Raw genomic sequence first — 27,745 nt, 5'->3', positions numbered from 1 at the left:
TCCCCTGCCCTTTTGGTATTTACGGTCTCGTGGCAGAAAACAGTTAAATAAGCTTTTCAAATGGTAAGAGCTGGGATGCCTGCGTGGCTTAGTGGTTGAGCATCTGCCTTTTGCTCAGAGCATGATCCTGGAGTTCTGGAATCGAGTCCCACATCAGGCTTCCTGCACGGAGCCTGCTTCTCCCTCTGCCTGTGTCTCTGCCTCTCTATCTCTCTGTGTCTCTCATGAATAAATATATAAAATCTTTTTAAAAAATGATGTAAGAGCTAAAGAAACTATTATGTTCTCTGGTAGCACATATATAGCAGGGACTATTGGCCTGACTCAGGGGAGTCAGAAAATTTTCAAAGGAAAGCTGAAGCTTGGAGGATAAAGAGAAATTAGCTAGGTTCAGCAAGGTTTGAGGACAAAGCCATTCCAGGCAGGCTGGCTGAGCAAGATGATTCTTCCTGTGGCAATGAAAGATTAGGATGGATGGTGCATAGAGTGTAAAAGGAGTGATTGGTAGAGATTTAGCTATAAAGGGAAGGAAGGTACATAGGATGATAAGGGCAGTGAGAGGATATCAGATTTGTGTTTTATGACACTAATGTTGCATGTGGAGGAGAGATGGGATAGAGATGAGGATTAGAAGTGGAAACATACTGCCTGACTGTTCAAATAGTGCTGTTTATTAGAAAGTAGTGGTTAGATGATGACATCATTTATTAAAATGGGAATTCCAGGAGGAAAGGAGCCAATTGTTATGTTTGAGGCATTAGAATATTGAGATTGTTTAATTTTATACAGCTGGGTACATAGGTATAGACCTCAGAGTAGATATCAATGATGGAGGGCTAGACTTAGGAGTTGATGCCATGCAGGTGGCAAATATTGCCATTGGCATGGATTGAGTGGGAGAGTACAAAGTGAGATGTATAGAGGGCCTAGGGTCAGGCTTTGGGAAACTTCAAGATTTTGGGGTTTGGTAGAGGAGGCTGAGCAAGCCCTCAAAGGTTCCTAAGAAAGTAGAACCAGGTAGGAAGAAATACAGAGTTTAACATCCCATAAGCCAAAGGAAGAGAAGAATCTGGTTACTTTGACTTCTCAGGATCTCAGCACAGAGGATTATTGTGAGAATTTTATTTCTTTTTTCTTTTTTCTTTTTTAAAAGATTTTATTTATCTATTCATGAGAGAGGCAGAGAGACAGGCAGAGACATAGGCAGAGGGAGAAGCAGGCTCCCGGCAAGGAGCCCGATGAGGAATTTGATCCTCAATCTCGGGATCACACCCTGAGCCAAAGGCAGACACCCGGTTGCTGAGCCACCCAGGCGTCCCTGTGAGAATTTTAAAAGGAGGTTTTCATTCAGCCTACCTCATTCCTCTGCAAGGTACCTTTGTACAAGGCACAATGTGCTTAACTCTACGTAGCCCTGTGAAAGCTGCTGAGAAGATGAGTAAGATAAAGCCTAAAATATGTCTTGAATTTAGCAACCTGGAGCTACATAGTTGGTTTTGCAGAAAGTAATGGGGCAGAAGTTGTATCAGTGTGGATTGAGGAGCTAGTAGAGGTGAAGAAACAGGGTGGGGAGTAGGGGACAACTCTTTTGTTTGCAGAGAGCGAAGGCAGATTGTTTGGTGGAGGGTCATGCGGGATTGATGGAGTTTTTCTCTTTGTTTTCTAATATTTTTTAAAATAATGTTTTTGTATTTTTATTTTTTTAAGATTTTATTTATTTATTCGTGATGAGAGACAGAGAGAGAGAGGCAGAGACATAGGCAGAGGGAGAAGCAGGCTCCATGCAGGGAGCCCGATGTAGGACTTGATCCCAGGACTCCAGGATCATGCCTGAGCCACCCAGGCATCCCTGTTTTTGTATTTTTAAATGAGAGACATCAACATTTTACATGTGTAAAGAGAAGATTCAGTTCAATGGGAAAGTAGAAAAGGATATTTGCAAAGTTAAGAGAAGGTGGAAGTAGATGGAATCCCAATCAAGGCCTAGAATTGGTTGCAGACGTGTGATGGTATTTTTTTTTTCTTGGTGAAGTAGAATGTGAAAAGGTCTGTGTGTGTGTAGGGGGTTTAAGAGAATATTTTGGAATCTGAAGAGAATGGGGCAGGTTTGGATAATGCTTGTAAGAGAATGGGAGATGAACATTGGAGGATTGGGGGATGTGGTGCTTACTTATGAATGATGGGTAATTGATAATAGGGTTTGTCCAAGGTTGGAGTTCTAACAGATTTGTGTGAGGAAAATACTAAAAGGGCTTAAGGGGATTGGCAAGAGTGTTATTGAAAAGATAGACCATGAACTCTAAGCTGAAAGAAGGAAGTGAAGAAGGACTTCATTTGGACTGGGAAAAAGTAGACAGTTACTGGAATTAAAGTTGCTTAAAAAAAAAAACAACTTTAGAGTGGTATTAAGAGAGAAAGTGTCAAAAGTAAGTTATTAGTGAACATTGAGCAAGATGAACTGAAAATTATGGAATTTTAGGGACAAGTAGGCCACAAGTGGCAGCTCCAACTTCAGCAGGAACAGTTTCATTGGAGTGCTGATGGTGGAATCCAGGTTAGTGAATTGAAAGTGAGCTAAGATGAGGAAGGTAAATTTTTTCCAAGCGTTTTGGCTGTGAAGAGTCTAGACAATGAAAATTAGAAGGAAAAAGGCCGTTAAAATTTTGCTTTTTTTTTTTTTTTTTGAGTATGCCTTAATGTGGGGCTTGAACTCATGACCTCAAGATCTAGAGTTGCATTCTTTAGTGACTGAGTCCCCAAGATTTTGACTTTTGTTGTTGTTTTCCTTTAACAACAACAAAAGACTCAAGGGTTGCTAAGTGATGAGCAGTAGGAAAGCGGGAAATCCACAGCATACCTCAGAAAATAGGGGGAATGTATAGATTCAGAGGGCTGCTGTAGCTGGGACATTTACTTGTTCCATTATGTGAGGGTGATGGGAAGAAAGGCTGTGTGTGAACATGTAGATGAATCTGTGGATTTACTGGAAGGAAGTTGGCAGGCACTAGTGGAGTGCTGAAGAACTTGAAAGTTAAACAGAACTGAATGAGTTCTTGCTCTGCCTTTTACTAGATGTATAGCACTCGGTCATCATTATGGAAACTTAACACATCTGTGAGATGGTCATTTATTATCTTTAATGATCATAATAGGATTATGTTGAAGATGAGATGAAATACTAAATATATGTAAACAGCTTGGCTAAGTTGCTTACCAGATGTGGTTAGAGCTCAAAACTGTTAGCCTTTTTTTTTTTTTTTTTTTTAAGATTTTATTTATTTATTCACGAGAGGCAGAGAGAGAGGCAGAGACATGGCAGAGGGAGAAGCAGGCTTCATACAAGGAGCCTGATGTGGGACTCCATCCCGGGACTCCAGGATCACGCCCTGAACCAAAGGCAAGCACTTAACCGGGCTTAACCGCTGAGCTACCCAGGCGTCCCTAAAACTGTTAGCCTTTATTATTGAGAGTGCTGTTAGAAGAATGGCTTGCATTTCTCATGAAGTAGGAATGTGTAAGCTCGTGTACGAAGAGCTGGGGAAAGGAGGAAGGCGCAGAAAGTTTGCAAACTGTTTTGGTAAGGAGAGAACCCTATCTAGGGCAACACAGGCAGTATTGAAGACCCCGTTGTAGTCTGAGAAGTTCCTGGAGTGGTATGTTGACTAGTCTTTACCACTGAGGACAATTGTGCACATGAAGCAAAGCTTAAAATCTGATGTAGTACCCTCCTAGAGTTGCTTTGTGTGTCCTTTCTGATTAATTTGGTTAGAGGGTCAATAAATATTGTTTGAGATTCCTTGGAAGGAAAATTATACTGAAGTCACATTTTTACTGTGTTTCCTAAAGATGTTATTAAAAAACAAAATTCATAATCTTTAAAATCTTGGGTTAGAGCATATTCAGTGATTTTAAATGCAGATGCAGGGTTACAGGGAGCATGATCCATAAGACCAACCTTACTTGATACCACTTGCAAGTACAGGGGTCCCCAAGGCTACTCTTAGGTTGCATAAGTCACCAGAAGGACTTACTGACCTCAATGAAAGCTGTTCTACTTGTGGTTACAGTTTATTACAGCTAAAAGATGCAGATTAAAATCAGCTACTGATAAAGGCCCATCCAGCAGAGTCCAGGAAAATTTTGAATGTGGAGCTTCCAATTGTAGTTTCCTATTGAAGTCATGAACACAGTATTACTCTTGTAGTGTTGATGTGTGACAGACAGTATGCATGGAATATTACCAACCGTGGAAGCTCATCCTAGCATTGGTGTCTAGAGTTTTTTATTGGGACTCCATGATCGACTGCCCACATGCATAAACTTAATTTCCAGCCCTTCTGGAGGTTGAGCTGGTTCTTGTGACTTAAAGCCCCCTCACCCTCATAAATCACATTGTTTTACTTTCTGGCGTGGCTCAAAGCCCCCAGGTGAACAAGGACACTTTTATTAGGCATGACATTCCAAGACTTTAGAGATTACTTGCCAGAAGCTGAGGGTAAAGGCCAGACCTCCTTTGGTCATGGCAAAATTATTTACAATTTTGCAAAAGTAGTTAAATGTATTTTCATATTTTGAGTCTACATTGCTATATAGTTGAGTTTGATTAGTGATTGAAAATCAGTAACAAAGAACCCATAAATAATTAAGATTTGGTATTATATACACTTCATACTTGTAGCTAAGGAAGTTTCATCAAGAAATTGTATTAACTTAAAAAAATTATATTAACTTAATATTTCAGTGTTGCAAAACTGATGTAAGCTCATAATTTTGGCATGATGGTTCAGTTCTGTTTTACTAAATTTGAACTCATTGTTTTCTCTTGTGGGAAGAGTTTCAAATAATGAAGTCCGTGAACCTCCCAAATGAATTTTTTAGCCATAGACTCATATTTTAGTGCAGAGATTCACCTTTTCTTCTATTCCTCATGAAAGCGCTATCAGAATCCAGGTGAGTAACAGGCATCATAGGGATAACGTTGAACTTATTTCTAAGATAAATCATTTTCAAGTGGTATTAACTGTCAGTAATGAAAAACTCACAGCATATTCTACAACTACTTTATGACAGTGACACTATTTTTGCGCACCATTGCTTTAGAGAATAAATGCATTCCCACCTCATTGGCTTTAGTGCAAATCTCATCTCCTGGTTGATATCCATTACAAATTAGATTTCACTGTGAGAGCAAAATCCCTTAATAAGCCTAGTTAAAAACAACTTGAAGCAATATGATGCTTATTTCAGTGGCACCACTAGGTGTGGTGTTTGCATCAAGTCATTTTGGGGTGCTTTATGGAAATGCTTCCTTATAGGGAATTCCCTGACTTCATACTTCCAGAGTGGTGCTTTTATTTTTATTTTTTTTTTTTTTTGGTTGCTTTTTAGTGCTTACAAGAACTGGATGAAACCACATGTAGCCAGGAGGTACTATCCCCTAGCACATGGTGGATTGTTGATGAGAGGTCTGAGGATTTGGGTCATTCAAATAAATGACTTCTCAGATTTATTATGTTTTCTGTATACTGAGAATAGGTAACTAAATGAGCGGTAACTATATTTGCATGTGATTTGTATGTTATAGTTAACATTTAAATTCTCTTAGGTACTAAAAAGTTTTTTGGTTGCCACCTTAAGCCTCTCTATCTTCAAAGGCACAGAGTGGCTTTCCATCTCAATTTTTGCTTCAACATATGAACCCTAGAGGGCCATAGTACAACTAAAAGCACCTAACCCATGAATGATATTTGCTTCATGTTTGAACAACAAATGTTTTAACCCACTGTCTTCACTAATATTGTAACTACTGTCTTACAGATTGACTTGATGCAAAACATCACAAAGGCTCCATATTATACAGTATGCGATTTTTGAGGTATGAGCTTTAGAAACTTACCTCTCATGTGGCATGTACATCAGGCTTTAACTTCACTTTAATCATTTGGGGGAAATTTATGCATTTCTTATTTTTCTCTCTCTCTCCATAATATTTTTAGAGTATTAAAGGGGTTGTGGAGGTATTTTTGATCCTTGCTAGTGTGTGTGATTCTTAGTTTTAACAGATACATTTTCTCTTATCACTAAACTGAGACACTAATTCTGGCAGATGAGAGAGTTTTTTCAGCCCTTATAACTGGCTTAACATTTATACCTGCCTTTTTGAGTTCAAATCTATTTTGTGCCTTTGCCTCATTTTAAGTGCTAATTTCCGTTCGTTAAGTTTTCTGTTTATTGGACTGGGCGGTGGTGTTGGTGCTAACAACCTGATACTGACTTTTTTTTTTTTTTGAGACCTAAGCAGTCTTGATATTAAAAAAAGCAAGATTTCATTTAAATGTTGAACCATTTTGTGCTTTTGATTATAGTCTGTACTTCAGACTACCTATAACCTGAATTCTGGTTGGAAATGATCAGTTTGTTTTTAAAGAACTTGGTAACTAGTGAGTTTTTAGACAGCTCTGAGACAGTAGTTCTAACCCCAGTGATTTTTTTGTGATATTTCTGAAAACCCAAACTCAGGGGGAAAAAAAACCTTGGTGTTCATAACTCATGGTATTTTAAAACCTGTATTTTTTTTTTTTTTAAGATTTTATTTACTCACTCATGAGAGACACAGACACACACACACACACACACACACACACACACACAGGCAGAGGGAGAAGCCGGCTCCATGTAGGGAGCCTGCCGTGGGACTCGATTCCGGGTCTCCAGGATCAGGCCCTGGGCTGAAGGCGGTGCTAAACTGCTGAGTCACCCGGGCTGCCCCAAAACCTGTATTTCTAATAAACTGGGAACTTGTTCCCATTCTTTTTTTCCAGTTTAGTTTGAAATGAAATGCTTCATAGGTAGAAATGGATTTGTTGGTAGGAGATGCTTAATTTCTTCATTGAAGAACTTAAAATCAGCTGCTGTATATTGGGTATGAAAGCTTGTTTTGATTGTATTCCTATGCTCTTGAACTGCTTATATATTTGTTAGACTGGAAATCTTGAGTTTAGTATTATGGTCTTATTAACTTTTTAAAAAAGATTTATTTATATGAGTGCACTGAGAGGAAGGGTAGAGGGAGAGGGAATCTTAAGCAGACTCTGCCCTGAATGCAGAGCTGAAAATGAGGCTCAATCTCATGTCCTGAGATCAGGACTTGAGCTGAAACCAAGAGTCGGATGCTTAACCGAGTGTGCCATCCAGGCGCCCCAGAGTCTTAGTAACTTTGAGCATACCCTGTAAGCTAAGTATTTCTTAAGAATTTATTATCTTATTAAGTCTCACTACAACTGTACATGTGAGATAGGTATTATCCCCATTTTATGCAGAAAACAACTGAGGCTTGGAGATTTAAGTATCTTGTGCAAAGTACCACTTAATCTTTTTGGTGGTAGAGCTGGGATTTGAGCCCAGATATATTTTTTTTTAACCCATATTCTCTGCTGCCTTATGTTTACTGCCTTGTCACCAGAAAAATGATACAAATACTTAATTCTTAGTAGTAAAGGTAGCATATTGATATATATAAACATAATTTAAACAGGAAATTCAAGATGTTTAAATGTTGGTAGATTTTCATTAATCTTGTATCCATTCATTTGCTAGTGGTTTACTTATCTAGGTTGTGTTAGGTGTCCTACATAAACACAAGTTCAAAATCTCTCAGAAAAGCTCTTATTAAGCTCTCTTTTATTTTTTAGTTCCCTTTCAGAAGGTATGGTATATTATGGTTTATTGTAGGTGCGCATTTAATGTGCTATTTTTAGAAATATGAGAGATGTCCTTACATTCATTTTAAAAAGCTCTCATGTTCTATTTAGTGTTAATGATATTTAAATGCTTATAGATTTAGTATGCTTAGAAAAAAATTCCCGTACATTTTTTTCTTAAAATTCCATAAATTATATTTTTTCATCTATTGGAAATACTGAGTTTTATTGACAAGTGAACCTTATATGTTTGAAGGAGATATTTTATTATAGAGCCTTAGTTATTTTTGTATGCTAGGGTCATGGAATTTTACTAAGTTTCCATTTGAGAGCCTTTAGGAATAATTTAGACTTGTACCACTTAACCAAGTTTAATTGGACCTATTGTTTGCATTTTATATTAATAGTAGTTTCAGTAAGTATAGATTGGGTTGTCTGAGTTTATGCCAGATTTCATCTTTAATATTTTTGTGGGTAGGGCAAAGAAAAATGATAAATTGAAATATATACACAAACATTGAAGGTATATTTATTTATTTATGATTTTATTTATTCATGAGACACAGAGAGAGAGAGGCAGAGACATAGGCAGAGGGAGAAGCAGGCTCCATGCAGAGAGCCTGATATGGGACTTGATCCCAGAACCCCGGGATCACACCCTGAGCTGAAGGCTGATGCTTTTTTTTTTTTTTTTTAATTTATTCATGATAGACATAGGGGGAGAAAGAGGCAGAGACACAGGCAGAGGGAGAAACAGGCTCCATGCAGGGAGCCTGATGTGGGACTTGATCCCGGGACTCCAGGATCACACCCTGGGCCAAAGGCAGGTGCTAAACCACTGAGCCACGCAGGGATCCTGAAGGCTGATGCTTAACCACTGAGCCACACAGGCATCCCTGAAGCCATTTTTATATAAGAGGGAGGAGCCATAAGGGTCAAGGAACAGGCTAGTTTCTGCTCTTGCCAGTGTGTTCCAGTTTCCCAAATGGTTGTGGGTTCAGAAGATGTTTTTAGTACATACCATAAAAGTGCTTTTTTTCAGAAGGTTGTTCCTTTCAGAATAGTATCAATAGGACAGGAGCTTTTTCCTTGGTATTTTTCATATGCTGCTGGAGTGTTGTCTTATTTCTTCATGCTTTATGTTTGATGGTTGGAAGACTAAGACTTGTGGGAAATTATGAAACTCAGCTCCTTGTTGTACTGATGAGGACACTGAATCGTAGAGCTGATCCTTAGATGAGAATAAGGACTAATTTTGCCCTGGTGCTGCACCACTTGTTTATTAGTGGCCAAGTATCAGGGATTATTCTCCACAGTACTTGACTTTTAAAAAGATGATGGAAAAAAAATTAAAAAAAAAAAAAAGATGATGGACTGCAACCTTCAATCAGCATTATTGGATTCTTGATATTTTATTTTTCTCAATTTTTATAATTTTAATTGATAGTCTCTACAGTTAAGGAATCTTCAATGAAGTCTCCAGTACATTAAAATAATCTTACTTTCCAGCTAAGTGTTTTTATAACCTATCAAGCTTGCTTTCAAATATCATTCTGTAATTTACTTTCCCACCAAATAATCAAGTTAGGAATTCAGATGAGAGAGAGAGAGAATGCCACATTGCCCCTGCCTCATATGTTACCAGTGCTTTTCATTTTTATGACTGGGAAAACTGTAATTTTCCACTGACTAACCACTCCTTTGAGGACAACTGAGGAAGAGTGATTTCATTTTATCAAATCATGTGAAGAGAATCCTGGACCAGGGTAACCAACTGTCTTAGTTTGCCTTGGACTGAAGGGGGTTCCATGGACATGGGATTTTCATTGCTAAAATTTGTTAACTCTTGAACACAGCAGGATGAGTTGGTCACTCTGATCCTGGTAGCTATCTATATTTCTGAATGAGTCTAATGAATAGAAGGGGGTGAAAGGCTGGCATTTCATTCATTGACAGTCCCTTCCCTGTTGACTTATTAGTAATTGCAGTGCTTATTTGTAGTAGTAATGATTTAAAAATTAGAGTGGTACGAGAGGCTTGAATAAAAGATTGATGATTTGGGTTTTGCAAATATTTGTTTAAAGTTTAATTTTATACTTTTCTCTCTTTACAGAACTGATAGTGCATCAGCCGACCCAGATACTTTAAAATATTCTTCATCCAGAGATAGGGGTGGGTCATCTTCTTATGGACTGCAACCTTCAAATTCAGCTGTGGTGTCTCGGCAAAGGCACGATGATACCAGAGTCCACACTGACATACAGAATGACGAAAAGGGTATATATGCTTCCTTTGTTGTTAGAGGCATGTTTTTTTGTTTGTTTTTTTAACTACCAATCTTTCCCTTGCTTCCTCTTTCCCTTTCTTTCTCCCCTACTTCTCTCTTTCTATATGTTTAATAATATATTACATACAGTGCTGTTTTTGAAACTTCATAATAATTTTACACCCTTCATTAAAAAAAATTGTAAGTGTTCTTTTCATACATTATAATATAATAGGCAGTTTCCATGCCGCCTAAAATATCACAAAGGCTGAGGTCTCCCGATACGGTCTCTCCTCTAGACTTCTAAAGGTTTTAAAGTGCAAAATCTGACTTAAGTTTACATTTCTCTTATTTTCCATGGATGAACAAAATTAACAAAGTGATTTCAAAACAGGCAGCACAAGGGAAGAGTAGGAAAAGCAAAGGCTGGTTGATCTGCAGATAGGTAGTAAGATCCTAAACTATCAGGAATTGACTGAGTAAAGCAAAGAGCCCTATTAAAATAATATAAATATTGCTGTTTTTAGGTGGCTACAGTGTCAATGGAGGATCTGGGGAAAATACTTATGGTCGGAAGTCGTTGGGGCAAGAGCTGAGGGTTAACAATGTGACCAGCCCTGAGTTCACCAGTATTCAGCATGGCAGTCGTGCGTTAGCCATCAAAGACATGAGGAAATCACAGGGTAAGATTGGGCAAACTGGGAACTAGTCACAGATGCCTCCACAAATACCCATATCCTCTCTTTTCCTGGACACCGCATTTCTTACTGATACTTGGCACACACAAGAGTTCGTTCGTTTACTTCGAGTTGAAAAACATGCACATGTGATAATTGTTTGCACTCTTCCTCTCATGAACTGTTTCTTAGACTAAATTCTCACAGGAAAGCTTTTAATACTTCTTTAGGCTATACTTGCTAGGGAAGTCTCTTAAAATAAGATTAGAAGACTAGATAAGATTTAAAGAAATGATTTTCCTGATCATAGTGGATAATGAACATCTAGTGTATGGTGGGCTCCTCTGTGGCAAGTCCTTGAACTCTAGGATCTATAGGGGATATGGGTATAAATGGAGTGGATGCTTTTCTAAAGTTAAATATGATGATAACCACCTTCTGTCTTATAACAGCCTCACTGTATAGGTAAAGTGCCTTGAATATCAGGTGATTAAAGATAATGATCATTGTTTTTCTAAAAGAGAAATTTATTTTGTTGGTGAAGCTAAGTATGAAATCAGGATTTCTCATTTACATACTTTGTTGGTTATACTCAGTCTTTGGACATCTAGTTTTTGATCATTTGCTTCCACAGGGGCGTGTGTATATGTTTGTGTTTTGTGTATCTTGGTGAATATCCTTATGTACATAGCTGCTTTTCTTTGCATAAAAAAAAATATTTCCTTTGAATAAATTTTTCAGAAGTGGACCCACTAGTTAAAGGGTATGCTGTTTCTTAAAAGTGTTTGAAGTCCTTGGCTTTGGTATGATATAAGTTAGAAAGTGACTCCAAAGCTGATTTCGTTCAGTTCTTTCTTCTCTGAGGCTCAGAGTTCAGTAGTTTGCTAGTGGCAGAATTGTAAACAGAGCCTCGATTTCCTGGCTTGTAACCTAATGATGGTTTTTGTGTCCGTCTTTACTAAAATACTCAATGGGCTAAGGATTTGAAAAAGAATCTTTTTCCTTCTCTCAGATGTTGTAATTTCTTTTATTATTAAATCTTTTCTATGCCTTAGAGAGAAATTAAACTATCAAATCCTTTAATAGCGTTTGTTTTTCTTGCACATTGGTTAATCATTAAATAGCGCAGCTAAAAATTAAAAAAAAAAATTTGGTACTTAAATGTATTTTTATTGGCAATGTCCAGCATTGTTTGAGCATTCTTGCTTGTTCTTGTCATGAAAAAATAGAGGGAAGAATAGTTCTGGTTTGCCACTTCCCTGGCGGCATCATGCCTTGCACATGGTAGGTGGTAATTAGACATTTGCTGAACTGAATGTGTGATTGCAGTTCACAAAAGCTTTGTCTTAGGAAAATAATGATAATGTGAACAAGAGACTTCCCTCCACTGAATACCAAGTGAGAAACAGAAGCATATAGCCTCTTTCTGCCTGGTTTGGACTTATCCCTAACCTGTAGAAGTCTTTTACCTGTATTCATATTCTTTACCTGAATATTGAAAAGAGTTTGGAACAAATCTGAAGAAAGTAATTTCTAAGCCTTTCTTTTTTCTCTCTCAGCTGGTCCTCTGGAATGAAGTGTTTGCTTAGGTTTCTCTGTTTTGAGGCTCTGCTTTGTGCCTTGCAGTCTGCTGGAATTTGGCTTATCGTGACAAAATGTGCGATGGGACCTGCATTCAGTTGAAGTTTTATTGTTTAGTGGACTGTGATTTTTGATGTACTTTAAAATATTTGGGCTCTAACGTTTCTGTTTATACTCAATGGGTAACGTGTTTATTTTCACAGAGCGATCGATGTCTTATTCTGAGGAGTCTCGACTGTCAAATCTTCTTCGGAGGATCACCCGGGAAGACGACAGAGACCGAAGACTGGCTACTGTAAAGCAGTTGAAAGAATTTATTCAACAACCAGAAAATAAGCTGGTGAGTAGTCTGGACATTGTGATAACTTTTGTGTTTCCATAATAAAGTAGATAATGCTATCTAGAGTAGTTTAAAAAGGGAAAAGCTTTGCTTTGCTTCTTAAGAAAAATTACAAGGGTTCCTTATTCTAGGTTATTAATTTGGCTTATATTTATAATGATTGATAATTTGATGACCCTGATACGTAATTTATCTGCCATTGGTGGATCCACACTGCTGTCTTCTATAATAAAGTGCTTTTAACCTTTAAAACATTTTTTATTCCGTTGTCCTCAGAAGTTTATTTTCTGTATGCCAGGGCAGACTAGGTCTTTTTTTTTTTTTAAGTTTTTATTTATTTATTTGAGAGAAAGAGTATGATTGGTGGGAGGAGCAGAGGGAGAGGGAGAAGCACACTCCCCACTGAGCAGGGAGTCCATTGGAAGGAACTCTATGGGAGGGATCTCCATCCTGGGACTCTGGGATCATGACCTGACCCGAAGGCAGACATTTAACCGACTGAGCCACTCAGACACCTGTATGTTTTTGTTTTTTGTATGTGGAATTGGAATTGGAGAGTATGTATTTTATTCATGGGTAGATATGATCAAGGCTAAATAAATGGAAAAACTCTTGAAAGAAAAAAAGTTCAAGAGCAGTTAAAGATTTCTTTCCACTCTGAGTAATTCTAATGTGAAATTAAGAACTTGATATGATGTAGAAAAAAATTCATGAGAATGGTATGGTGAGCCAAATAATGCTTGATTCAATGCAGGTTTTCTGCCTCCCCCCAGCCCCCTCCCTTGCGCTATTTTATTATGAAAAAAAAATTTTTTTAGAGATTGTATTTATTTATTTTAAGAGAGAGAGAGGTAGAGAGAGGATGATCAGGGAGGAGAGGGAGAAGCAGGCTTCCTGCTGAGCTGAAGGCAGATGCCTAATCCAACTGAGCCACCCAGGCACCCTGAAAATTTTCAAGTTTTTTTTTTTTTTTTTTTTTTTTAATTTTCAAATCTGTAGCAAGTTGAAATTGAGTATCATATGTCTGACATCTAAATTCTGTCACTAACGTTTTATTGTGTTGCTTTGTCATGAATCTGTTCACCTCTTCATCTATCAGTCTATCTCTTTTTAATGCATTTTGGAGTAAATAAAACAAGCTTTTTGAGTTTATTTTTTTCTTTGATGATCATGGCATTACATAGGAATGGATAAATTTCTTTTGGAATCTGGAAAGAAATTTGTAATACTCCTGTGCTATTTGGGGACTGGGAATAATAAGAAAAGGAAGATGTGCTGTTTGATTAGAATTTGGAAGGGAACACAAGTAAAAAGTACACAATGTTATTGAAAGTATAGGAATTTGAAGTTTTTATACATTTTTTTTTTAAGGTACTAGTTAAACAATTGGATAATATCTTGGCTGCTGTACATGATGTGCTTAATGAAAGGTAAGTAATGGATAATTTTTAAGACAAATATATTTTTAGAAATTATTTAGAAATATATAAGATAAACCCATTGGTGGCTGCATTTATGAATATCTGCTTAATGTTTCACTGGGTTCTCCTGCTGTCTTTATCTGTGTTAAAGTATTTATATGTTAATTATTCAATACAAATGGAATCCACTTGAAAGGAAATGCCTTTTTTTTCCTTTTTTTCTATTTGTCAACCTGACGGAGTAATTGAGCATTGACTTGTGGAATGCCGTAAACTCTTAATACAGGCATGAATGAATGAGTGCAATTAACTTTGTAAACTAGAGAATTTTGAAACTGCTTAGAGAATAGAGGTGAAAGGGAGCTTCCTTCTTTGGGCAACAGTGCATTCAGACCACCTGCACTACGAGGCTACTGGGGTTCTCCACAAAGGTGTGCAGTCTGTTCTTCGTGTGGGGATTCTCAAAGAATTGCAGTGTTGGAAAGCACCAAAAACTCATCTCAGCAGGTCACAAACCTTACTGCTTTTTGATGGTTTCATTTTATAAAGTTAGTTATTAATATACTTAAATCAGTGCTGTTATCCTGTTAAGTTTGTTGTGCTTTAACTAGTACCATTTCCTGTTTTATAGTCCTTACCTACTGAATACTACATTATATGTAGTTATTTGTACTGTGTTTTATCTGGTCCTTTGTTGCTGCCCTTTTCTGTGGATTATTTAATGTAGCTTGAGATGGATTTTGAAGCCTAAATTTTAGTATTTCTGGGCCTTTCCTTACTGTTTGTGAATAATTGATTCTGTAAAAGAAAATCTAATGTCTAACAAAGGTACTCTTGGGCACTGCGGGATAGAGAGAGTAGAGAGCATATTTAAAGATAAAATTTCAATCTTTTATGTAGTTTGAATAGAAAATTTAAAAAATCGTTGAAGACATTCTTTTGTAAAATGTGTCATTCTTGTCATCTTTGAAAGCTTAAGCCTTTTGTGTGTTTTGTTTTGTTTGCATTGAAATAAACACAGTAGCAAATTGCTTCAGGAGTTGAGACAGGAGGGAGCTTGCTGTCTTGGCCTTCTTTGTGCTTCTCTGAGCTATGAGGCTGAGAAGATCTTCAAATGGATTTTTAGCAAATTTAGCTCATCTGCAAAAGATGAAGTTAAACTACTCTACTTATGTGCCACCTACAAAGCATTAGAGACTGTGGGAGAAAAGAAAGCCTTTTCATCTGTAATGCAGGTAAGACTGAGGGGGAAAATTGATGTATTTGGGAAGAAAATTGTCCTTAACAATTTTCCAGCAATGTTTTTGGAAGGGAACTTGGAGCAGGTAAACTTAGAATAGGGGTTATCTCCTGATAGTAAATATGATAGACATAACAATTCTCTTTCTGAGTTTGAGTTAAAGGGTACAAATTAAAAGTAGACTTAAAATAAGATTTTTCTCTTTTTGCTTTTTGAACCTTTCCTTTGAACTTGCTTCGTACTAGAATCACTTGTACATTTTAAAATAGAGACTTGGTGAGGACAGCTGGATAGGAGGGGACTTGACTTTTTTGAGGGAGATAAAAACTGAACAACACAACTCATTCTAGGCCTTTTTAGATTTGATAAAATGTCAGAAATTCTTATTCCAAATGATATAAAATAATTTTGTATAAATGAAAACTGGCCCTACTTAGTTTTATTTCACTTTTGTGTAACTGTATATATTAAAAGATCATTTTCAGTTAAAGCAATTAAATTTTTTATTAAGCAATGTTCTTAAAAATTAGGGTTTGATATGTTTTTAGAGTGTCAAATATCTTTCATTTATATGTGCTCTTTACAATTCATGAGATGCTTTAAGTCGCTTTAAAAAACAGTTATATTCTGTTTTTGAATATAACTATTTTTTATTGATTATAGAGGTTATATGAAAAATTTTGGGAACTAGTCAGAAAATTATAACTATCATAACACCAAATTGGACTTATTCTGCACATAGTTTTTTATTTTGAACATTTTCAAATCCACAGGAAAACAGGTAGACCAGTACAATAAATACCCATATATCCTTTATCTAGATTTGTCACGTACTAACATTTTGCTACACTTGTTTTATTTCTACACACAAAGGCATGCATATTTTTTTTGAACCATTTGAAAATAAATTACACATGAAGTTCACCCTATAATACTTTAACATGCAACTCCTAAGAATAAGGCTATTCTCTTTTATTTATTTATTCATGAGAGACACAGAGAGGGAGAGAGAGAAAGAGAAAGAGGCAGAGACACAGGCAGAGGGAGAAGTAGGCTCCGTGCAGGGAGCCTGACCTGGGACTTGATCCCAGGTCTCCAGGATCACACCCTGAGCTGCAGGCGGCGCTAAACCGGGGCTGCCAGGCTATTCTCTTATATAACAAAAAAATTGTCATACCTAAGAAAATTAATTTTATTACATAATGCAGTCCATATTCAAACTTCAGCTCTTAAGATATCTTTTATAGCTTTTGTCTCACCTGACCCAGGATTCCGTCAAGACTTGCGTATTGTTTGGTGCTGTGCCTATTTGATCTCTATTAATTAGAACGGTTCACACCTTTTTTGTCCCTCTTATTTGTTCTACTTTCTGGGTTTGTCTGATTGCTCTTTCCTGATTTTAAACCTTTTGGTCACGAATACTTCCTGAGTTCATCCTTACTGTTGCATCACACCAGCCAGATACAAAACTTCAGATTGTCTTCTTGTCAGAGATAAAAGGGTTTGATCACCTGGTTAAGGTGATGACCACTAGAGTGGACTTTCCATTGTGGAGGCTTCTTTTTCTCCTTTTGTAATTAGTAATCTGGGCATGATACCTTGAGACCTTCTGAATATCCTGTTTTTTAGTTATATTTCACTCAGTGATTTTGGCACCCATTCATATTCTGTATCTATATAGATTATAACATTGTGCGAAATGTTAGATGCCTTTCCAGTTCTAGCATTTTTTCTGTAGTGAAAACCTCATTCTTTTATAAAGAAGAGCTTTCCTTTTTTAGGAAAAAATGGTTTCTAATAGTTGTAAAATATTCTATCCGTGACATGCTATATATTTGTTTAAAAAAATATATCTATATATAAAGATAACATGAACTGCATGTCTGTCATTCATGTGTTGAAGTCATACTTATTTTCTCCAAATCATTCAAATTTGAAGCAAGTACTAATATCCTAAAGCATAAATTATATAAAATTTGCTATAAATTTTGAATTGAAAAGTAATTGTACTTTAAGGAAAAGTTTTCCAAGCACATCTTAATTTTTGTTCTTGAAAGTTAATCAAGTCTATGATATTAAAGAGAGCACTTAGGAATAATGTGAACAAGCATTACTTAGGAATAATACTAAGAGACGTTTAATAAGAGGAAACTATTTTCAGCCTAATCTTGGTGGAATGAAATGTTTTTAACTTTTGAGTTAAAACTATAGACTTTATTTTCTTTGGTATCATAATCAATTTTATTTTATTTATTTTAAACATTTACTTATTCATGGGGAAGAGAAGAGAGAGGCAGAAGGAGAAGCAGGCTCCATGCAGGGAGCCCAACGTGGGACTTGATTCCAGGACTCCAGGATCATTCCCTGGCCTGAAGGTGGCGCTAAACCGCTGAGCCACCCGGGAATCCCCTCATAATCGGTTCTAAATAGTCACATTTATTTATTTATTTATTTATTTATTTATTTATTTATTTATTTATTTATTTATTTATAATTTATTTATGAGAGACAGAGAGAGAGAGAGAGAGGCAGAGACACAGGCAGAGAGAGAAGCAGGCTCCATGCAGGGAACCCGACGTGGGACTCGATCCTGGGTCTCCAGGATCAGGCCCTGGGCTGAAGGCGGCGTTAAAACACTGAACCACCCGGGCTGCCCAGATAGTCACTTTTAAATAATGAACCCAACATACTTGTTTTCTTCCTGTTTTGTTGAATATTCATGGTTTTAACTTTTATTTTTTAGCTTGTAATGACCAGCCTACAGTCCATTCTTGAAAATGTGGATACACCAGAATTACTTTGCAAATGTGTTAAGTGCATTCTTTTGGTGGCTCGATGTTACCCTCACATTTTCAGCACTAATTTTAGGGTGAGTTCCCTGATTCTCCCTGTTCATTTGATGCTGTGAAGGATTGGTTGTGTGTCTAAGGACCTTGGGGATCAGAGAGAAAACAAAGCTTCTGCTTCTTGGATTGTAATCAGTGATGCTTGAGGGTCTAGGATAGAATGGAACAATAATATTGTTTTTGTATATACCATGTGTACTTTCTGACATTAATACCTTAAGATATGTAAAAAAAAAATATTTCCTCAAGGTCATAAACAAAGATCCATTATTCTCTTCCTCTGCCCTCCCCCTTTCTAAATTTGTATAATATCAAATAGGTATAACACAGGTGCTTTTTCTAGGATTTCTTAATCTGAAATGGTCCACAGGAGGAATAGCAGTTAGACCTTAAAATGATTAGCTCTTTTCTCTTGTCTCCACCCAGGATACAGTTGATATATTAGTTGGATGGCATATAGATCATACTCAGAAACCTTCGCTCACACAGCAGGTGTCTGGTAAGTTACTCAGTATATGCCAGTCATTTAAATATTGTCGGAAGGAGCTCTCGTTCCTCAAAGTCCAGCTATTAATACTATTTCTTTCATAATGTGAGAGAAATAATTGCTTCACAGAAATATTTTGGTTATTATAAATGAACATTACTTGTTAGCAGAATTTGCCCTTTCAAAGAAAGATTGTATACTTTGTAATAGGCAGGGGAGAGTAAATACAGATTGTAATGTTGCATCTGTGAGAAATTAAAAGGACTTACCTCGAGTCATTTGTAGTGTGGCTGGTGGCAGGAGATACTACATGTAGTGGCAGTGTACTTAAATGTGGAATGAAAGATTCTGGGTATTTGTGACTCATTTTTCTGGTCATTAAAAAAAAACAAACAAATGGATCAGTTTGAGGAAACATCTAAATAATTTTATTTTATTATTTTTGAGTTAAGTGAGTGACTAGCATGACTGATTTGGACATTTCAGCTTGTTTCAGGTGCTAGAGTTTCTCTTAGTTTAATTGGTGCAATGGACTTCTGAAAATAGGAAGGTGAGGGAGATTCTGACCCATTTCCACTGGGGAGATTAGTGGACACCTTTCGTAGGTAGTTGGGGTTCTGTAGTAGACAGCCAGTCTGGTGGTAGATTGTGGCATTTTAGTCTAAGCCATGTGTATATTGACAATATAGATATTAAATCTGCTGAAAAATAAGGACTAAGGTAACACGTTTTAATTTTTGGAGACTGTTTATTTTTGCAGCGTTAAAAGAGACCTTGGTTAATCATGGTCAGCATGTTTAACAGTTAATAGTCCTAATTTTATGAAAGAGGGCATGTCTTTAAGGGTATGCAACTTGAAAACCAGACAGCTTTAAAAACAGGGCTTATAGATACACTTTTAATTTGGATTTTTTGTTTTTTTCTACTTTCAAATTTTTTTATGATTCCTAGGGTGGTTGCAGAGTTTGGAGCCGTTTTGGGTAGCTGATCTTGCATTTTCTACCACTCTTCTTGGTCAGTTTCTGGAGGACATGGAAGCATATGCTGAGGTGAGTATGTAAAAAGCTAAGTTATTTCTTAACATTTCAGTTAAGAACAAAACAAAAGTCTTAAACAGTGCTAGATTTATTTTTTTTATTTAATTTTATCATTTTGAAAGATTTTATTTATTTTGAGAGTGTGTGTGCGCAAGGTGGGGGTGGGGCAGAAGGAGAGCAGCTCCCTGCGAAGAGATGAGGGGCTTCATTCCAGGACCCTGGGATCATGACCTGAGTGGAAGGAAGACGGAAGGCAGATGCTTAACTGACTGAGCCACCCAAATGCCCCTCACATTACTGCTAGATTTGTTTTAAAAGAATCAGACCACTTGACATTTAATAGAAATTACAAGACCGTTGCAATATTTAAATTTTTTAAAGATTTTTTTTTTAAGTTACTAGCTGAATTACCAGAAAGATTGAAAGAAAATAGGCCTCATTTTGCAAAGCTTGAAATAATCCTGCTAGCTAGTAGTTTTATGAAGACATGTTCTATAGTTCATTTTTATTTTTTAATACCACAAGAATATTAAAAGGTGAATTGAAGTTATATAAAAGCCCTTGAAGACTTTTCTCTTACATATATTGGGGATCTTGGATCGTGCTTTGGAGGATAAGACTTAGCTTCAGCAAATTTTTGCGGCTATAGAAGCACAGTATGGCAACTTCAAGGGTGCTGCTGATGCCTCTGGTATTGGGTCTTGGCTTTTCTAGCCCACTGGTGGTCATGATTTAAATCAGCCATGTTCTGTGAGAACTTCTTTGTGGTTTTTCCCTACTCAGATCTACCATGATTCTTGATTGGTGTGCGAGGCTCCTATAATGATTGGTTGATTGATTTTTAAAGATTTTATTTATTTGAGAGAAAGAGCCCGAGAAGAGGGGGTTGCGGGTAGGGAGAGGGGCAGAGGTAGGAGGAGAAGGAGATTCCTGGCTGAGCAGGGAGCCTGACCTGGGGCTTGATCCCTGGACTCTGGGATCATGACCTGATCTGAAGGTAAATGCTTAACTCACTGAGCCACCCAGATGCCCCTCTTAAGATGATTTAGCTTCCTCTATGGTATTTCTCGCCTTTCAGAGAAGAGTTTTTACCTTCCAGGAAGGAACACATTGCTTCTGCATGTTTTTTTGCCTCCACACCTCTAGTGCACTTTTAAAGCTGATCTACCTTCCTGGAGCTGCCCATTCTAGTTTGTAGAAACTTTCAAAAAAAAAAAAAAAAAGAAACTTTCCCCCTTGGTTTCCATTAGATGTAATTCTCTTCAGTTATTTTGGTGCTTAATTATATGTAGATGTATGTTGGTTCTAGTATCCCATTTTTTGCTAATCTTTTCCTTTGAGTATGTTTCCTTAACTAGATTTATAGGTGAGATTTTCTAATTTTTTTTTTAACACTTTTCCATTTGCCCTTCTTGTGCATAATATTGGTGTGGGAATCTTACTGAATTGAGTGGCTCAAAGAATACCTGGGATAAAATTTTAGCAGAAACTGATTCAGGAATGGCAAAAGTTTCTGGCTCTTTTATACCTATACATAACAACATATGTATTAGAATTTCTTTTTCTTTCTTTTTTTTTTTTTTTTTTTTAAGATTTATTTTTTTATTCATGAGGGACACAGAGAGAGACAGGAAGAGACACAGGAAGAGGGAGAAGCAGGCTCCATGCAGGGAGCCTGACGTGGGACTTGATCCTGGAGACCTAGGATTATGCCCTGGGCTGAAAGTGGCGCTAAACCGCTGAGCCACCCAGGCTGCCCTATGTACTAGAGTTTATTTTTCCCTAATACTTTCTGAGTTGGTATAAGAAATTATTTTCTTAATCTACTGAGGTTACTTTTGCCTTATTTAAGTATTGGCTTGTTAATTAGTGAAGTAAAACTTACTTTTATATTTAGATTATGTTTCCTTTTTTAATTTAATTTGATTTTATTTTTTGGTGGTAGGGGCAGAGGGGTGGGGAGAGAGAGACTCTTAAGCAGGCTCCATGCTCAGCACAGAGCCCGATGTGGGGCTTAGCCTCACAATCCTGAGGTCATGACTTGAACCAAAATTGAGAGTTGGGTGCTTAATCCACCAAACCACCCAGGTATCCTTCATGTTTCTTTTTTTCTGATAGGCTAAGTTAGTTGACTTAAAAATTGGGAGTTTTTTGTTTATTTTGAACAATGTCCTACTTAGAGTGCTGTGATTTCACATCTAGGACCTCAGCCATGTGGCCTCTGGGGAGTCAGTGGATGAAGATGTTCCTCCTCCATCAGTGTCGTTACCAAAGCTGGCTGCACTTCTTCGGGTGTTCAGTACTGTAGTGAGGAGCATTGGGGAACGCTTCAGCCCAATTCGGGGTCCTCCAATTACTGAGGCATATGTAACAGATGTAAGTGTCTTTAGGAGTTTTAAGTATCATTCAAAAATAAAATTGTTGTGTATTATAAATGGTTCTCTTCACCTAATGAACATGTTATTAACCCTTCATTTGTTCAGTATGTATGTACGTAATGTAGCTGCTTTCTTAAATTGCCAGTAAAGTAAGGAATCCTATTATATCCTGTCCTCTTCTATCCACCCCTCTATATGAGAGAATGGCTACACTGCATTTTAAAATGGGCATAAATTTTTTTCTAATGAGATCCTTTATAGATTCATTATTTTTTTAATATCCTTTTAATATCTTTTGTTTTTAAAGATTTATTTATTTATTCACGAGGGACACAGAGGCAGAGACATAGGTAGAGGGAGACGTCTCCACAGGCAACCCCGGAATCATGCCCTGAGCTGGAGGCAGACGCTCAACTGCTAGCCACCCAGGCGTCCCTCCTTTTAAAATCTTTAAAAATAATGTTTTAATTTTTGCTTTTTAGTTATTGAGTTTAGTTTTTCAGTATGTTAAGAATCAACATGCTACAGATCAAAAATAATTTTTTCTGAGTATGACAGGATGAAACAACTTTGATAGCCTGACATCCAAGATTATAAAGATATAGGAACTTATAAATATGTAGTCATCTGAGATCAATTATAAAAAGCAGCATGATTACTACACTTCAGCAGCCTCAAACATTAGGTGCGTTATAGAACAGACCTAGTGAGTGGCTCAGTGTATTAGACATGAGAAATGAAACTGTCACTGTACTGTGTTTAAATGAGAAAGGTGAAATACACATGGTACAGTCATAAAATACTAAATGATTAAAATTTTACTGTTAGAAGTCTAACTTTTATTTACTTCTGTTGCACATGTTGCCAAATAAAGTAGGATATTAATGATATATGTAATTTTTGGTAAGTTAATTGTGTATTTCAGCAGAAATGTCAGATCCTACACATAATTAAAACCACATCTTGATATTTTAAACCTGAAAAACATGATTTAATATCCTCATTTTATTTATTCCTTTCAAAAAGTTGGTGGTTTGATGACCTTGTCAGTGTTGAAATAAAGGCAGTAAACTCAGATGTAAAACGAACAAAAACAGTTATTTCCCAGGATAGTTGTATAAATGTATTCTTTCATGAAGGTCTTTTAGGCCTTTTTAACCTATAGGTTTAAAGCCAAATGTTGTGACTGTTGAATATTATGGAAAAATACATACTGTATCACTTTTGTTTTTTCTTAACTTTATTAGAAATTTAGTATGTTAATACTATTATAGTTTTGTGGGGTTTTGGGTTGGAAATTACACGATTTTCATAATCCTCAAATAGGTATATGTTATGAATGAGACTTAACTTTCCAAAGAGACCATCAATACATGAACTTTTATAAGCTAAGGTGACTTGGATGTTTAATTTTAAAAGAGTAATTACCAAAAGCCCAAGTGCTTTATTGCAGAAAGATTATTCTCATGGCAGGTTATTCCCGTGTTAATACCGTTAATGTTCTAAGTACTGGTGTATTTCATGAATATAAAAATTCTGAGCTTCAATCATTTGGTCACTTTGATGAGGGGAGGGAGGATGATAGACATTGGGTATAAGAGAAACAGAGAATGGCAAATTCCATTTTCTGTCACTGTAGTACTTTAGAATTTTTTAGGCAAGATCATTTTTGTGTATTTTACTAAAGATACCCTTATTCAGCCACTGAGAGCTAGAATATTAAGAGACTGCTGACAAAGCAGGCAGTTAATTTTCAGTTGAAACTGCATTAAATAGAAACTATTTTCTTGCTCTGTGGAAGCATGTGAATTTTTTTAAAAAGCTGCTTGTTCTCCCCATTTGCAGGTTCTGTACAGAGTAATGAGATGTGTGACGGCTGCAAACCAAGTGTTTTTTTCTGAGGCTGTGTTGACAGCTGCTAATGAGTGTGTTGGTGTTTTGCTCGGCAGCTTGGATCCTAGCATGACTATACATTGTGACATGGTCATTACATATGGATTAGATCAACTGGAGAACTGCCAGACTTGCGGTACAGATTATATCATCTCAGTCTTGAATTTACTCACATTGGTATGTGAATTCTTTTATGTTGCTTTTTAATATGTTGTTTATTTAGGCCCTTAAATTTAAAATTAATGTGGAAGAAATGAAGGCTTTTTTTTTTTATGAGAGCATTAATTAGTCTTATTTATATAATCTAGTTTGCTTTTGCTGTTACCTGTTTACTTTTAGTGTTTGAATTCAGTGTAGCTTTTATTCCTTTTTCTCTTTTTTTTCTTTTTTGATGAAACATTATCTTTCATATAAGACTACCTAGTATTCCTGATAAACATTATATGGGTATTTGATAGCTATTTTGAAAGACCTTGTTATGTTTTGTTTCCCATATGAAACTTGTTTTATAGTTTTTATTCCTAGCCATAAATATTCCCCTTCCTCTCCACCTTTTATTATGGACATTTTGAAGAATATTTTTTAAAAAAACAGAATAGTATAATGAATCTCTGTAATACTTAATACTGTTTCTATAAGGAGAAACACATGGTCCATCTGGTTTCATCTAGGCCTCTCTGATTCTCTGCCTCTTCTGGATTGTTTTAAAGCAAATTATAGGTGATAGTCTGCCGAACATTTCTGCCAAAGTTATGGCAGAATGTAACTTTCTTTACCAACGTTAAAAAAAAAAAAAAAAAAAAGCCATATTTAAGTGTAGATACGTGTATCCTATTTAGGTATCTAGACCTTTTACTATCACAATGTTAAGGCCTTAAAATATAATTTAGATCTATTACTTTTTTAATTAATAGTTTTCAGAGCAGCTTTTAGGTTCACAGGAAAATTTGAGCCTTAAGTACACAGTTCCTATACCCTCTTCCACAATAGTTTCCCTCATTATTAACATCTTCCTTTAGTGTGGTACATTTATTACAGTTGATGAGCCACATTGGCCTGTTACTAAACTGAGGTCCATAGTTTACCTTAGAGTTCATGTTCTGGATTGTACGTTCTGTGGGTTTCGGCAAATGAATAATGCCACATATTCATTATTCTAGTATCCTACAGAACAGTTTCACTGCTCTAAAAATCCCTTATGCTCTGCCTATTCATCCCTCCCGAATCCCGGGTAACTGCATATTTTTAATGTCTTCCTAGTTTTGCCTTTTCCAGAATGTCACATATTTGGGATCATATGGCTTGAAGCTGTGTCACATGGGCTTCTTTCAGTTAGTGTTACACATTTAATACACATTTAAGGCTCTTCCATGTCCTATTGTGTTTTGATAGCTCACTTCTTTTTATTCTTTTAGATTGTTGAACAGATAAATACAAAACTGCCATCATCATTTGTAGAAAAACTGTTCATACCATCATCGAAACTACTATTTTTGCGTTATCATAAAGAAAAGGAGGTAAGTAATGCACTGAGACTTAGTAACTCCAGTCATTGAAGAGTTGACTCAAGTTGCTTTTACTAGGCTACATAAATGAAATGAAATGAGATGATAAATACTGGTTTTAAAACCATAGTGATTATAATGATTCACTTAACTTAGTCTTTATTGATTGTCAGATTGATGTGCCAGACATTCTTTTCAGATTTCCATAATTTGTTTTTATTAAGTTTGCTTTATTAAAATTTCATAAAACAAGCAACTATTTATAAAGTTACAAATTGAGAAATACTGTATATGTTACAAATTTCATTATTAGCTTCTCAGTCAGCTCTCAGATAAAACTACTACAGGCTTTCCAAGTAGATGGAGGAAAATTAATTTTAATAAATTGCCCTATTTATGTGTGTTTAATACTGGCTGTTTTTAAAAAATGGCCTTTTAAGAACTTTTAATTTAGAGGATCCTTTCTTTGTAATAAAGTCTTGAAGGTTTTTATTAACTTACTGACACGTGTAGGTTCCCTAATGTTGGTTTTTTTTTTTTTTTAAATTGGGTCTTTAGTGTTCTAGACAGTAAATTTATCAATCTTAAAGTTGATTTGTGGGATCCCTGGGTGGCGTGGTGGTTTGGCACCTGCCTTTGGCCCAGGGCGAGATCCTGGAGACCCGGGATCGAATCCCACGTCGGGCTCCCGGTGCATGGAGCCTGCTTCTCCCTCTGCCTATGTCTCTGCCTCTCTCTCTCTCTCTGTGACTATCATAAATAAATAAATAAAAAAATTAAAAAAAATTAAAAAAAAAGTTGATTTGTACCACATCATATAGTTAGTAATTTTATTTACCATGTAATTATCTCTTTTCTGAATTCTCTCTTTAAAGGTTGTTGCCGTAGCCCATGCTGTTTATCAAGCAGTGCTCAGCCTGAAGAATATTCCTGTTTTGGAGACTGCCTATAAATTAATTTTGGGGGAAATGACTTGTGCCCTAAACAACCTGCTACATAGTCTACAACTTCCTGATGCCTGCTCCGAAATAAAACATGAGGCTTTTAAAAATCATGTATTCAATGTAGACAATGCAAAATTTGTAGTTATATTTGACCTCAGTGCCCTAACTACAATTGGAAATGCCAAAAACTCCCTAATAGGGGTGAGTCTATACTTGGAGTGCTTTGTTTTATTCTCACTTAAGCCTCTCTTCATTGCATGTGTATCTGTGTTATTTACTACTGTTATCATGTCAGTGTTTCCAGAGTCACTGTAGAACACACGGCTATAAGTAGGACATGCCTGGATCATTAAAACTAACAGGAATATTTACTTGCCATTGTATTTCGTTTTCTCCTTCCTTTCCTTGACTACCCTTATAAGACATTTTAGGTTTGTTTTATTTTTAAGAAAATGTCTTTTATGAATTTGTATGTATTCTAGCATGCTTATAAAAAATTCGTCAACATTTTCCACAGCTCAGATTTGTATAGTTCTTTTAATATGCAGCTCCTTCTTCCCTGCTTTTCTCTTCACTAACGTTAGTGCTTACATATGGTCTTCCTTTTTGACTGCCTACTTTTCTCTAGGAATATTCATACATTCTTTCTTTATGGAAAAGAATAAAAATTTCTTTCCTTTAAGAAATTTGAAGTGATCTTGCTTTTGATTCGTAATTATTGCTTTGATTTATTTTCCTTTTTTGTTAGACTTTGCAGGATTGGAAGACATTACTTTTTTTTTTTTTTTTTTTAATTTTTATTTATTCATGATAGGCACACAGTGAGAGAGAGAGAGGCAGAGACACAGGCAGAGGGAGAAGCAGGCTCCATGCATCGGGAGCCCGACGTGGGATTCGATCCTGGATCTCCAGGATCCTGCCCTGGGCCAAAGGCAGGCGCCAAACCGCTGCGCCACCCAGGGATCCCGGAAGACATTACTTCTAATAAAAAATAATAGGATATAATTTAGGGACAAAGTTTTCTAAGAAAGAAGAGAGGGAAAAGTCAAGTCTTGATGTTTAGATTTGCATGCCCTCCTGATCAGATTGCCTTGTGTCACTTTACATGGAGCAGTTCCTCCCCTCACTGCTAGTCATGGCTGATGTTGGAAGGCTACAGTAAAGTGAACTCAGACCTTAAGATTTTGTTGTTAATGAATTCACATTGTATATAGATTTGAGGAAGTTTTTGTCTTGCAGTCTGGAAGCAGGGAGAGGAGATTAGGAAGCAGCAGTTAGGTGGAATGGAGTACATTAGTAGCAGAAGGAAAAGAGAAGGATGGGAAAGGCTTAAGAGTGGCAAGATGATGGGACTCCTGGGTAGATCAGCAGTTGAGCATCTGCCTTTGGCTCAGGGTGTGATCTTGGAGTCCCAGATCTAGTCCCGCATG

At 36.5% G+C, this 27,745-nt stretch overlaps 1 protein-coding gene across 4 annotated transcripts in view; it reads left to right on the top strand.

Moving 5' to 3' along the window:
- Positions 1-27,745, top strand: part of SMG1 (SMG1 nonsense mediated mRNA decay associated PI3K related kinase) — a 106,907-nt gene that overhangs the window by 20,025 nt on the left and 59,137 nt on the right. For 2 of the 4 annotated variants that reach the window (XM_072835913.1, XM_072835911.1), the window contains exons 2-13: positions 9,814-9,977; positions 10,494-10,649; positions 12,428-12,564; positions 13,936-13,994; positions 15,007-15,220; positions 17,969-18,094; positions 18,498-18,570; positions 19,510-19,607; positions 21,798-21,971; positions 23,819-24,043; positions 25,282-25,383; positions 26,247-26,516. In XM_072835913.1, the coding sequence (XP_072692014.1) occupies positions 9,814-9,977; positions 10,494-10,649; positions 12,428-12,564; positions 13,936-13,994; positions 15,007-15,220; positions 17,969-18,094; positions 18,498-18,570; positions 19,510-19,607; positions 21,798-21,971; positions 23,819-24,043; positions 25,282-25,383; positions 26,247-26,516 (1,798 nt within the window). Of the gene's footprint in view, positions 1-5,817; positions 5,876-9,813; positions 9,978-10,493; positions 10,650-12,427; positions 12,565-13,935; positions 13,995-15,006; positions 15,221-17,968; positions 18,095-18,497; positions 18,571-19,509; positions 19,608-21,797; positions 21,972-23,818; positions 24,044-25,281; positions 25,384-26,246; positions 26,517-27,745 lie in introns of all 4 variants that reach the window. The other 2 variants (XM_072835914.1, XM_072835912.1) reach the window with 2 other exon arrangements.

Source organism: Canis lupus, chromosome 8 (assembly GCF_048164855.1).
Source record: "Canis lupus baileyi chromosome 8, mCanLup2.hap1, whole genome shotgun sequence".
NCBI lineage: Eukaryota > Metazoa > Chordata > Mammalia > Carnivora > Canidae > Canis > Canis lupus.
This window is presented reverse-complemented; position numbering and strand designations above follow the sequence as displayed.